This window comes from Anarhichas minor, unplaced genomic scaffold, assembly GCF_050575085.1.
Source record: "Anarhichas minor isolate MPS153535 unplaced genomic scaffold, ASM5057508v1 ptg000042l, whole genome shotgun sequence".
Classification (NCBI taxonomy): domain Eukaryota; kingdom Metazoa; phylum Chordata; class Actinopteri; order Perciformes; family Anarhichadidae; genus Anarhichas; species Anarhichas minor.
The window spans coordinates 12715594-12729843 of NW_027466488.1; the positions used below are offsets into that span (position 1 = coordinate 12715594).

At 41.3% G+C, this 14250-nt stretch overlaps 1 protein-coding gene across 1 annotated transcript in view; it reads right to left on the minus strand.

Annotated features, from left to right (window-relative positions):
* Positions 1–14250, minus strand: part of il16 (interleukin 16) — a 61010-nt gene that overhangs the window by 14635 nt on the left and 32125 nt on the right. Inside the window, exons 8-19 of the mRNA XM_076109779.1 lie at positions 14221–14223; positions 13088–13236; positions 12168–12278; positions 11373–11487; positions 10534–10607; positions 8566–8803; positions 7016–7133; positions 5727–5859; positions 4716–4803; positions 3218–3441; positions 2921–3058; positions 1077–1229 (exon numbers count right to left, since the gene is read on the minus strand). Of these exons, the coding sequence (XP_075965894.1) occupies positions 1077–1229; positions 2921–3058; positions 3218–3441; positions 4716–4803; positions 5727–5859; positions 7016–7133; positions 8566–8803; positions 10534–10607; positions 11373–11487; positions 12168–12278; positions 13088–13236; positions 14221–14223 (1544 nt within the window). The remainder of the gene's footprint in view (positions 1–1076; positions 1230–2920; positions 3059–3217; positions 3442–4715; positions 4804–5726; positions 5860–7015; positions 7134–8565; positions 8804–10533; positions 10608–11372; positions 11488–12167; positions 12279–13087; positions 13237–14220; positions 14224–14250) is intronic.

A 14250-nucleotide genomic window follows, 5' to 3' on the forward strand; every position in this document is an offset into this window, starting at 1 on the left:
ACATTGGAATAACACAAACATTTTGCTATCCGACCTATTGGTCAGTGGGCTAGCGTGACATGTTGGGCGGTGACAATCCCAATATCTGCTGCCTCTGTCGAGCGGACATTTTCAGCCTCAAACGCATTAAAATGTATTCAAGAAATACAACTGGGGAGGCTCGACTGTCTTCACTGGCGTCCATGAATCCAGAAGGACTTCTTACTGGAACTAAAACGCACGGATGTACTGAACAACCGTGAGATTAAACTCTTTGTTAACAAAGAAAGAAGGATTGACTTTGTCTTTAAATAGTGAACAGCAGCTCTGGTAAGTGAACTGCTTTTGTTTTTACATCTGCAGTAGCTTTAATATGATTGTTTATATATTATCATTTGTACAACTTGTTTTTATGAAGATGGATTTTTGTTTGGTTTTATATGTGATAGGAACTATTTTTACGTCCTATGTTGCTCTGGGGACACATTTAGCCAGTGCCAACTTGGCGACTTTCTCGCTAAATCTGGCGACTTTCTGAACCCTCATGGCGACTTTTTTTTGTCAAAAGCTACTAGTGACAAATCTAGCGACTTTTTCTGGTGTTGTTGGAGACTTTTCTGGTGTTTTGACTCTGACGTTAAAGCACGTACCGTTCTGCACTGTCGTGAACGAGCAGTGGGTGCTGCCGTGAGCCGCCCCAAAGCACTCACAGGCGGTAACTCTCACAGCAGCCTCGCGCTGCAGTCGGAGAAGAGAGGAGACGCACTCTCGGCGTATTCTCTGTAGTTAGTGTATTTATAGGTGTTGGCTTAATTTTTACACGAAACAAATGATAACCGTAGCTGTGGCGTCATAATGAGGTGTTTCAGCTGCAGGACAGCAGTGAAGGCCCAGGTATAAAATGCACGGCCCGCCACTGGTACCCTCAAAGCAATGCCTGACTAGTCAAAGGAACGATTGAAAATGTGTGACATAGTAGATAAGTGTACAATCATAGAAAAATTAAAGCTTTTAAACAATAAAATCTTGAAGAGTAAATACCAGCAAATATGCAAAAAGAACAAAAGTGTAGAGCAGCTGTATTTAGACTGGTGTACCTGGCAGCTGGTGTGTGATGACGACTCCTGTCCTCCATCTCTAACCGGGGATCCTCTACTGGAGCCACTGGAGTCTCCATTATAACCCTCCTCACTGGTCACATCCTGAGGCCAGCAGTACCGACGTGGAGCAGCACGCGCCCTGCAGGTGGACTACAGACATACAGCTCTATTACAGGCATTCAATATGCAACATGCAGTATCTGGCCAGAATTTCTATTTAAACATTCAGAAATGTAACCATGGTTATTAAAAGAATTTCAAGAAGAAACCGTTTTGACATAATGCTGTGTGATATGTGACGGATTTTTTTGTGCTGCAGAGATATCACTGCCAATCAGCAAGGTGCGGCCTATCCTTTCCTGAAATAGGCCATAGTGTGTCACTGTAGCGTCCAGTCTGCTCTCAGTCAAGAGAATGAAGAGTAGAGCTGCTCCAGGGCTTGCCAATAAAACATCCATGGTCTGAGTGAGTTTTGATAGTTTGTTTATTGGATTAATAGAAAGTGGCAGAAACACGAATACGACTCGCACCCTCACCTCGTCTCCAGGCAGCAGTGAAGCATTCAGCAGCTCCAGGAGAGGTACCCCCAGTTAGCAGTTAGCTCAAATTCAGCCATCTTACCCCAGCATTGGCGGTCTAAACCTGGAGGGCTGCCCTATTGACCGCTTTTGTCCTTCTCCTTGTGGCCTCCCGGCTTTGGGGAGGACGAGATGAAGGTGTGGGTCGTTTTCTTGTTTCTGCCACTTTGGCATAATATAATGATAGAAATGCTACTGTATGATGACACTTTGAATTTCCAGGACCAAGTATATATCGACTGACAAGACAATTCATTTTGAATTTGATTGACATGCTACATTTGGTTAATTGAGAAGGTAACTTATCCAAAAAGGTGGGGTTTCCTCATAGGTAAAATTAAACGCCCATCTTTTTTGTCCATGAAAGCTAGCTATCCAGTAACATCTCGGGTAGCCTACCGGTACACTCTAATCGAAGATACAGGCAGGACAGGATGAGTGCTGACTGAAGAATTATATTTACTGTTTAGTTAGAATTTCTTAAGTTAAGATATCGGATAGGACATAGACATGAGTTAAGGAATTGCTTCTGCAATAGGAAGATATGATTTTCCTATCTCTGAAACTTACACTAAGCATGGATGGATGGATGGATGCATGAGTGGATGCAAGGATGGATGCATGGATGCATGAGTGGATGCAAGGATGGATGCATGGATGCATGAGTGGATGGATGGATGGATGGATGAATAAGAAGATATGATTTGAAACTTACACTTAGATAAGCAGTTTGGATATTTTTCTGTATTGAGGCCCCAGCCCCTCGTGACTGTGATTAATGGATGTGTGCTTGCATGCATGGATGGAGGCAAGGAAGGATGGATGGATTGATGGATGGATGGATTGATGGATGGATGGATGGATGACTCCATGAGTGGATGCGTGGATGGATGCAAGGAAGGATGGATGGATGGATGACTCCATGAGTGGATGCGTGGATGGATGGATGGATGGATGACTCCATGAGTGGATGCGTGGATGGATGGATGGATGGATGCATGGATGGATGGATGGATGGATGGATGGATGGATGACTCCATGAGTGGATGCATGGATGGATGGATGGATGGATGGATGGATGCATGGATGGATTGATGGATGGATGGATTGATGGATGGATGGATGGATGCATGGATGCATGGATGGATTGATGGATGCATGGATGGATGGATGGATGCATGCATGGATGGATTGATGGATGGATAGATGACTCCATGAGTGGATGCGTGGATGGATGCATGGATGGATTGATGGATGGGCTACCTTAAAGCCCCTTGAGGCCAGATCGAGGACCTGCTGACTGGACAGGTTGGCAGCAGCAGAGTTGTACAGGAGGTTATAGTCTTCATCAGGATACACAGGCACTGACAGTCTGTTGTCAGACCATGTCTCTCTCATAGACTACACAACAAGAATGGGACAGGGATAACATGAGAAACACATCATTTCAAAATAGGAGATTACTCGGATTCTGATAGATTTCCCAGAAACAAACGTTCATCTGATCCCAGAAACTTTAATAGGAACCCTCTCAATACATCCTGCCGCACATTTGGTTACCTTGGGTGTGTCTAGGCTGTGGACGCGAGCTGATGGGTTATGTTGTGTGTTGTGAAGGCTGTGTATGGTGAGGCAGTGGTTGTGGTTGGGACCGTTGGTGTTGTCGCTGCAGGAGCGGGTCATGGTCTTCTGTGCTCGTCGAACCGTCAGCTGACTGAAACTCCTCTCCAGATAACGTTCACATCTGTGCCGGCTGTGAGAGCAAGACTCCGGTCTACGCAGCCCTGGGACAAAATAAAAAATGATTAAAAAAAAGAAATAAAGTTATTATAAAATTCTGATGAAAACTAGACACCCATTCCTTGAGAAAAATGTGTGTGATGCTGATTAATGTGGCAGTAAACATGTTTTTTGGCTTAAACTTCTCACTCAGAAGTAAATTTCACCATCAGCATTTAGATTGGTTCCCTTTAAGCCTCGTTTTCACTGTGCAGTTCTGTCTGCCTGCTACGATCTCAGGGAAAATGAAGGCTCCAATCACTGCACAAAGGAAGTGCATCTATTGGACTATTGTCCAACCAAAACCGAAAGAAGATAGTGCTTTTGTTTTCCCCTGAAGCTAGCGATAACTATCCTAAGTTACCAAATTATTAATGTGAGTTTTATAGTTACTATACCCAGTGGAAATGGTGGACAGTGGAACAACCACAGTAACTGTGGAAAACGAAATGCAGTGTCCTGAGAAGTGCTGCCAACTCTTTTCCAAAGAAGTAGCTAGCAGTAGCTCCAAAAGTTGCTAAAAGTAGCCAGGTGACGTCATGTGTTCATTTGCATATTGGTGATATCATTGCACACTCATTTGCATAAAGCTTAGTCATTGTCTCCGTACTGTTGGCAGAGAAGACTGAGATTACTGTGAGCACCACTGGGAGTTAAGAACAATAAAATAAAGACTCTTCGAATATATGTCTTGCCTTTTCCCTGATGGTTTGAATAAGTTGCTAAATTTCTCGCATTATGATTGAGTTGCATTATGGGAAGTGTAGGATCCAAAGTTTTTGGAGTATAGACCCCATAAGGATCTAAAATTCACCACATCTCGGTTTCTGCTGGATACATTTTGACCATTTTTCAATTCGTCTATGGTGTGTCCCCCTACTTTATGGAAGTTCAACAAAATCAAGTTCAACTTCAGTAAAATGAAAGTTATAGTATAGTATAGTAAGTACAAGAGTTATTTCTAAGAAAAGCACCCATCTACAAAGAAGTATGCACAATTTGACGTGAATATATCTCTAGCACGTAAGTTTTTTATCAAAAATGTAATCGAATAGCTGCATAAAATTCAGCAAATGTTACATGAGCAGTACGTGTAGCATAAACATTTAATTAATCACAGTTGAGCTAAAAAAGGACATGGAAGGAAGCTAATAAGTTTGCAAGGCAACAGGAGTAAGACAACTTGAGTTCAGATAAACATGGGGGGAGCTGATGACCCAGCCATGCCATGGTCCTATGTGACTGTGGAAAATGAATAATAACCAAATACATATTTCACCATCAATGCTCCACTGGCTCTTATCCTTTCTCAGTTTGCTGATTTCCACAGCCTGAGCGATAGCGTCATTCAGCTGCTGCTCTGATACCTGTGACACACAGAAGATTGGAATGAATAACTCAGGTTGATGAAAAGTTTTGGTGCTCGAGGCAACTCACAAACATTTTAAAGGAGACATATCTTTCAGGTTCATCCTCGTATTTTGGTTTTCCCCTAGAACATGTTTGCATGCTTTCATTTTCTCACACTGTCTGTCTGAATGTACCTGTAATTGCCCTCTGTCAGGCACCTCTGTTATCTTGCCTGTCTCCTTAAGAGACGACTTCCTTTCCCCAAACTCATCTTCTCAGGCAGAGAGAGAACTGCACATGTCATTTCACAAAATAAATCTATTTGTATTGCACTTTTTAAAGGTGATTTCTACTGTTGTGGGAAACACATATTAGACTATTGTTTTGCAGAGTCATAGGTAGAATGTAGAACACAGATGTCATGTTGACAGTAGTGTCTGGGGATTCTTGGTGTTTTAATGACCTGAGGAGGAGTTTACATTCTACATCACACTTCAGCCTTTGTTTAGACACGGACACTAAATCAATCCGTTCAAATACAAGCTAGTGTTTGTGATAATTAGCAGATGTTATATGCTAACAGGCTAAAAAATAAAAATTGAACACTGTACACATGATACCTGCTAAACAACAGCATAGTCATTGTAAGAATGTTAGCATGCAGATGTTAGTCTTTAGCTTAAAGCCCTGCTGCTCCTCAGTACAGCTTCACAGAGCTAGCATGGATTTAGATTCAGTCTTCTTTGACACACACACACACACACACACACACACATACACACACACACACACACGCGCGCGCGCACACACACACACACACACAGTCAAATTACAATCCATGCTGACAGCACAGAGGCCTGCAGTGTAAGCCATGAACCCACATTAATACTGAGGCAGCACAGGCTGGTTAGAGTGAATGAGGTGGATATGCGTTGCATACTTTGGGGTCGGGGTGTCGACTGATGATGACGTGGACTGGACCTGGTGTGCACTGGCTCAGTACTGTGTAGACGTCATTCAGCACCATGCTGTAAACCACAGTGTTGTCGATCTCCATGATCTCATCCCCACATCTGAAGGAAGGGAGGGAAAGTTCAGGGAAATATATCGAAAGAAACAAAAAAAGAGCACTAAGTAGAGAAAATGACATGCTTGTCTGCCTAACTCCCACTCAGTGTGCTAAGAAGAGGAAACATGTTAGCCTATCAATAAAACCTTTTTAATATATGTTGGAAATATAAAATGTAATTCCATTGTAATGGCACAAAACTATTGTGGACACATCATTGAAACCCAAGTGAGGTAAACTGCTTAAAGTGAATGCATGTGCACTTATTAAATGTTTGGTCTATAAAATGTCAGAACAAAAACACCCTCTAGTTTTGGATGCGGTGTCTTTCGATTGCACTGTTTGGGGTCGTTACTAGATAGGTACAGATAGCTCCTCTGTCTTTGCTATTTCTTGCCATTTGTCTGCAAAGCTCTCTCGAGGATCAGCTCATCATACCACCACACTGGCTCTCCAGGGCCAGCGTGGACCTCCCAGCAGAAGGTAGCGCACTGAGGACACACACGCGGGAGCTCGACCAACACCTACGCTTCCTCCGCTGCCAGGTGCTACAAGAGAGCCGCTATGAAACTCAGCTTGTTACATGTTGTTGTAGCAATGCGTGGTTGACCTAATGATCTGTTAGGCACAGAAGATATGACAAATGACATGTACAGTACATTATTTAAAAGTATACTCCTAATTGTATTGAAGCTCTCCGCAAGTGACTCTGCTTCTGTCTGGAGAGGCCTGAGACAGATCATGTTTAAAAAAATATTTAAAAAACAACTTCTTTGTATTTTTATATCAAAATCCAATCTCTCTACCTTCATCATCCTTTCTCCCTGTAAAACTATGTTAATATGATGTGTGCCTATGTAAGCTAGTACCAAACAATTCCAACCAATACGATCATGACATCCATCCATCAATCAATCTGCAACTTTTAGCATCAAGGGTGATGTATGGAGCCACAGTCCTCTGCAGCTCCGTATCGCCCTGTATTCTAAACCCGCCCACTTTTTAGCGGCCCAATCAAATGCAAAGGATCACTGCACACCGCACACATTTTCCTTTTCACTGGGAACTGGAGAACTCTTACGGTGTGCGTTACTGACCAACTTACTGTACACACTTCATTACAGTAGAGACATGTTTGTACTGTAGTAATGAATGCTTACTGCAGTCTACCATCCATGTGAGCCACCGATCCTGGAGAGAGGGTGAGGATGTAGATCCCTGGGCACCCGTCACCAGATGGAACACAGCACAGTCCAATACCCAGACCAACACCAGCCTCTAGGAAATGACACATGCATATATAAACATTTATAATGATATGATTCATTATAATACTGTCTATAATTAAAGGTTTCATTTCAAGAGATTTAGCATTTACACCCCAACAAACCACAGCACAGCCTTGGAAATCCGTCTTTTAGAGCTGAAACTAATAACTGCTTTCATTATTGATCGATCAATCAATCATTTAGTCTGTAAAATGCAAAAACGACAATGAGTAATGGCTATCATAAGTTACCAGAGCCTGGAGTGATGTCTAAAAATGTAACACAATTGATTTTACCACTACATGCAGTTTACCAGCGTGAGGAGTGTGAGGACCTTTGTGAAGACTGACCTGTGCAACAGAAAGCCTGAATCACAACCTAAGAGTTTGGTGTTTTAAAGATGTGGTTATTTACCAGGACGGTATACCCAAAAGATGCTATTGGTTGTATTATGGCAAATGCAGGATCCATCTTTTGAGCGTTTTTGTAGAATCTTAAAATTGCTTATTTTTTCTGCAGTGGCAAAAACAAAACCTGTAATAATAAACCTACTAAATGTTCTTTCTATTGTCAGATGAAACCCAGAAAAGCAAGCAACTCTTCCCATCAGAATAACTGTAGGTGGAAACTTCAAATGGTAAAATACCAAAAAGATTTCAACGATTAATTAATGGGTGTTTCTCAAGGTCATTGAAGGATCCTTCAATGGTTTTCAAACATGGTACGTCATTGAATCCCCTGAAGAACTGCTCTAATGTCAAGGATCCTTCCAATTCTACCAAGGACTGAATCCTTCGTTCAGAGGATTTTCAAGGATGCATGTGTTCTGTGCAACATCATAACAGAGGTGTGAGAGAGTAGCGCTCTTCACAGGCTCCAAAGCTGAGATAACAGGGAGTTCACCCACTTTGTGTCTGCTATGTTTCTGTTTGCCAACATTAGCTAAATAATGATGAAGTTAGCGCTGTGTATGATTCATAGCAATGAGCTAAACTAAATAATATTGGTCTGGTTCAGCAGGTCAAAAACTAACTGACTGCCACTCTCAATAATCACTTATAGCGCCAACTTACTCAGTACATAGCTAGAAGATGGTGGCAAGCCAGTGGCACAGCAAAGGCTGTCTGTGACTTTGAGGGGTGCATATGAATTGTTTTGTAGGTTTATCAATTGTAATAATCATAGAAATCCTTGTTGATTTTATTCATTTTTTGCACAGGTTTTGAATCTGTGTATATTGTTTTGAGGATTCCAAAATGAATATTCCTACTAGAACTGATAATGTACTGAATTATTCTAATTAAGTAAAAAGAAGAAGAAAAAAAAGGTCAATTTCTTCTGCACACCGGCACACTCGCTAGACTGTTCCACTGTGGGTTCTCTGAATGCTAGGAAAGAGTCTAGCCCCTGTAGCCCCCCCCCCCCCACACCCTGTGTCTGACCTTTCTGCAGGATGATCTCCATCATGATGCGGTCTCTGGGCTTAGCAGGCTGACCCGGGACACTCAATGCGTTGTTCAGGTAGTTGTAGTCTCTGATGTCAGCACTGGCCCTGGCCATGCCTGTGGTGGAGCTGAGGGAGCGTGACCTGCATAGCTGAGCTACCTGCGACTGACCACACAGGGCCCCCACACGCAGGCTTGTCCTCACCACCACAGTCAGCAGGCCCTTTTTGATTTGCTGCACAAAGACAGTGAATATTTCAAATCAATGCTAAATGCTTGTAGAAATGTTTGCTGGCTGAGTTTGATCTCTGGGCCCTTATCAACCGCCCACCGAAAACTGAATATGATATTTAATCTGTTAGAATACTTTTTCTGTGTCGTCCTAATTAACTCAGTCATTCTATTATACAGAAAGACATTTTAAAACAAAGTCATAGTTATTAGTTAATAACTATTAGTAAATCCTCTTCTGGGACACTTTTAAATAATGGCTTCAAGAAGGATTGGGCTGTCACTTCTTAATCAGCCAACCAGGTGCTCAAGTAAGACAGGATCAAATGTGATCTCTTTATTCAACCAACACATTTCAGCACAGAGCCATCATCAGGGTGGGTAAGAGAACGGGCAAAAGCACAGCTGATGACTCAATCTTTACCCAATGAGCACTATAAGCACTACGCACAGCCGAAAGGATGCTCCAGCTCACGAAGAGAAGCGTCAATATAGAAGTGTACAACAGCATGTCATAGAAACATTTTATGCTAGGAGCCCTTTTATAGTGGAATAGCAAAACTCACAACTCTCTTTATATTTTACTATCATTTTCTTTTCATGCATTCATTCATTCATTCATTTCCCTTCACTTGTTTGTTTGTTTTGTCTTTCCACTTGTCTGCCCTCCACATGCACGCACACACTCATGTACTGTTTATGTTAGTGGCAGAATAAGTATTTACATGCCATATTTAAGTCAAAGTAGTAATACCTCAGTGTAAAAATAGTCTGTTACAAGTAAAAGTTCTGCATTTAAATATTACTGGAGTAAAAGTATATACATATTATCAGAAAAATGTACTTGTAATGTAATGATCGAAAGTAAAAGTATTTATTATGCATGGTGGACCCTGTCAGCGTCAATGAGCATTTTAATGTTGGAGCTGGTGGAGTTGGAGTGAATGTCAACTGCGTATTATCGTGTTCATTCAAACAATGCATAATACTTCATATTTCATAAAGATATTTTATCATTTGTGTTTTTGTGTAATGTATAATCTTAAAGGCCCCGCACAGCCATAGTTCACCCACGCATGTGTTTTCACTGATGAGTGCTGCTTGACTTACACCTCTGTGTTTTGGTTGTACAACTTCCCCCGTTATCATTCAAAGTCTGGAGTTTGGGAAATCATCTTTTCCTTCATTAAACCAGAACGTGATCTTTACCTCAACTAAGTGCTGTGAGAGCCTAAAGATAATCCTAATATGTTTGATAATGCTATAATTGATTTGCCGATATTGTATAGCAAGATCTGATATGGCAGAAAACAATTGAAATACATTGTCAGTGAACATTTTACTAATACGTCCACTATCAACATTCTTGCCACTTGCCAGATACATTAACTAACAACATTTCCTCATAATGTAACAGTAATAGAAAACCACAGCCAGCTTGCATCATGTTTCCCTCAAAATGTATTTGCTGTTACGAATAAGTTGTATATAAACATCATTTTTAGGATACAAAGTTGGACATATTGTTTTGAAACTGCAACTTAAGTTAGTACAGGGGCCTTCTGTTGTACACGTGCACATGTAGGTCTCTTGCAAAAATGGATACTTCTAGGCAATTGGTTTGGGGATGCAGTACATTAAAATTGTATTAATGCAAGAACTACAAATCCCTTTTAACTACAAAATACAGATAAAACCAGTACTGTTATCAGGATCATAATGTAGTAGTCTTACTTTGAACTTGTGAAGGGCTTCATCATGAGTCAGACCATGGAGTGACTCTCCATTCAGCTCCAGGATCTCATCACCTGTGCAGACAGAAAGATCTCAGAGCATTAAAGGCTGTGCATCTACACAGGGACATGTCAACTGACACTGTTTAGAAATCTGAAATGGATAAGACTTATGGAAAAGAGTTCCCATCATTTCTAATACATTTACACTCAGTAAGACTTCATTACTGCATCATTGTTACTAATTCATTATTAAGAGATGACAAAATCTAAATCTTAACTGCTTTTAATCTCCTGCTCCTCAACTTCCAAAACTTCCGCTTCAACAGAGATTTCAACAGCTTTTATTACACTTTCATTAACATGTGGTTACCTTTCAACTAGCATTTCTTAACAGACAGTTAAACTGCTTTTATTTACTACAGAAGCGACAGAAGCCCTGAGAGGGAAGAGAGAGAATTAATATTCTATGTTTGATCGAAATGTTTCTCTCCTGTAATGATAACTTCAGAAAAAAATGTTCGCCAAGATAATCTTTCTAAATTCTAAGAATTAAGTGTTGTTTGTTGTAATACTAATCTTTGCCACAAGCGGCTGAAGAGCCTATCCCATGTTCTAAAGAGGACTAAAAGCGTTCATGTTTTCTACCAGGTGAGCTTTAATATCTCCGTGCACTCTCAGGGCTTCCGTATGTGTCTGATGAGTGAGAAGAAATAGGTGTTTTACAGTAATTAGTAATAGAGAGCGCCCGGGTGAAAATCATAGAAAAAAATACTGTGACAAATTACACAAACACTAAAGTGAGTGTATGAGCTTCATGCACAGAATGTTGTCCCTTACCCTCCTGCAGCCTTCCATCAGCAGCTGCTGCCCCTCCAGGGAAAATGGTCTTGACATAGATCCCCATTGGTCCATACATACTGTCCCTCCCACCCACTATACTGAAGCCCAGACCCTGGAACAGCAGCAGACATATTATCAATAGCATCAGCAATGATTCACATCAACAACAATATAATCACAATCATAATTTGAATCATAATCATAAAAGTAGGAGTAGTTTCACATTTTGTCCAATACTGGTTCATAATTGATACCAGAAGTAAACTAAGACTAGAACACTGGTTGAGTGTGAAAGTTCATTCTTGACCTGGGAAACAGTAGTTTGTGTAGAGAATAGAAGATGATGGAGTTTGCTCACAATCACACTAAGAGGTGTGAAGACATTTACGTTGTTGTGTGTATGAGCAACAGCGCTATCAACAACCTACAATGTAGACACATTGAACTGTAAAAAACTAGAATAAAAACCGGAGGCACTATTTGCATCCCATACAAATGATTACAATCAAAGTGTATTGCTGAATTACAAATGAAGTGGGCCAGTTGATGAATCAAGAGAAATGAATAATCTGTAATAAATAATAATTACATGTAAAATTGCACATGAGGTATGGGACTTGGGTGGTGGGAAGGTAAAGTGTCTGCAGTTAACGGTTAAAGAGCATGAAAGAAGTATATTATACGTGTTGAAGAGCAGAAGGGAGAGAAGACCTGTGGGAACACTTGCTCACAATATGATAGAAAATTCAGAGATGAATTCAAATTGTGGTGGTGGTGGTGGAGGACTCCTACCTTGCCATGGCCCTTCATCAGCACAACGTTACAGATTATGAAGGCTTGCATGTTGCTGCAGGAGTGTACTAGCTGGGCAGAGCTGAGAGAGCGGGAGGGACGCTGAACAGGCTGAAGAGGAGCAGCATGGAACACACACACACACAGCAGGGGATTATGTCATGTTTTTTTTTCTTTACTCCCAGGAAGCAAACTGATCAGACTGACTGCTGTGAGTTTCCTGCTCCAGTCATGGCTGGATTAATAGTGGCTCCATATTACAGAAACTTCAGACTCCTCCTACTCTCCGTTTTTCTGGCCCCAGATTTGCTGTGGGTTCATTTTATAAAATACCAACTTCTTTAAGAACATGCAACAAGTAAGCAAAAAGAACAAACCAATACTTAAATCAGAGAAGGTCTGAGGACTCACCTCAAGGACCTGATCATGCCATGTATTGTGCTCTAGCAATGTACATTTCAAAATGGCTCAAACCAACTAACCACACTAAACTAGGGGCTTTGGAGTTTTTCAGCCCTAGAGCATACAGCTCACCAAGTTGGTAGTGCTGTGAAGTGTCAACTTTACTGAAGTCAAGTCTGTCAAGATCAAGTCTGTCTCACTTTTCAGAACACATCAAACATCAGCAGGTGTGTCAGAAGAGTCTGCTGGAGAAGAGGGTGTAACACTACAGAGTATAGACCGCAGAGAATAAAGCAACTTTTGCTTGTCAAATTGACTTATTGACCAAACTAAAATGGACAAATATATAAAACTTTGTTTGTGTCAGTTTAGGCATTGATTTTCTGCATCTGCCTTAACTTTAGCCTTGCAGGCTTTCTCTTCTTTATAGGACGAGCACAAGTGAACAATATTTATGTGTGGTCGTCAGGTGTGATCTTTCATGCATTCTGTTTAGAATATAAAAAAAAATCTAATACTTGTGTCGTGGTATGAGGAAACTCCAGCTGCTGGGACAGAGACTTCCTGTTTCCATAGAAACCCCCATTCCCATGAGGATGAGGAGTATACAGCTCTGGGGTCTTCATGATGATGCTGTCCAGATCCCCAATCCAGTAAGGATGAACACCTGGTTATACACAGTGTCATCAGGATGAACATGAGGTTTAAAGTCAAGTCAATTATTAGTTAGAAAAGAAGCAAAAGCAGCATTTAGACATTGACGTTGACCCAGTTCTTCATTATGATTCTGAAAAGAGTTCAGTTACCAGCCACGACGGTTATGCTGGTATTGTTTTCACCTTGTGAGTCTGTGTGTGTGTCGTCATGTTAAAATTCCTGTAGCAGGAACTACCACAGGAACACAGGAACTCCTTGCAAGGTCATATCAACATGGCCTAGTTGAGCCGGGGGTCGAACCGCTCAACTGCTCTAACACTGAGCCACAGTCGCCACTGTCACTATCTGTATCTCTGGAAGGGACTACAGGTTGTTGTTGGAACACCGGTTTCAACAACCTGCTGCAATAAGAACTCTGAAATCTGCCTCCTAATTTCAAATTCTTGCATGTTGCATTGGAATACATGCAGCTCCCCACTGTTCACCTAGGAATACTGAGATTATTATAAATTCTTTGATATGTTATGCCTGCCTATTGCTGACATTGAGTACCAAATGCTTTTGTCCATGCCGTGATGAAAACAAAATCTTCCAACTGTGGTTGTGTGGCCATCAAAAGTGAAGCGATGTATTGGAGTGAATTACAGTGTATAGGGATTTCCTGATTACTGAGAGTACATGTTATACTTTGTGTGATGATAAATACACGCTGACATTTACAATCCGTTTATTCCAATCTCACGCCGTTGGAACTGTAAGTGCATGCATTTCTCACAATTAGGACCACATTTCCCATAAGCGGTGTGGCTTCCTGGTTCTAAAAGGATATTACTCCCTGGCCTCACACCTCCCTGAAGACAATAAACATATTAGAACCAATTTTCCCATCACCGTCCCTCTCCTTCCATCATCTGTCTTTACTTTACACTCTAAAAGCTTCAGATGCAGAACAGCAGCCTCCTCCTGTTCGTGCAGCTTCCCACACAGATCCGACCGGCTCACGGTCGAGTTAATGGTTCTCACT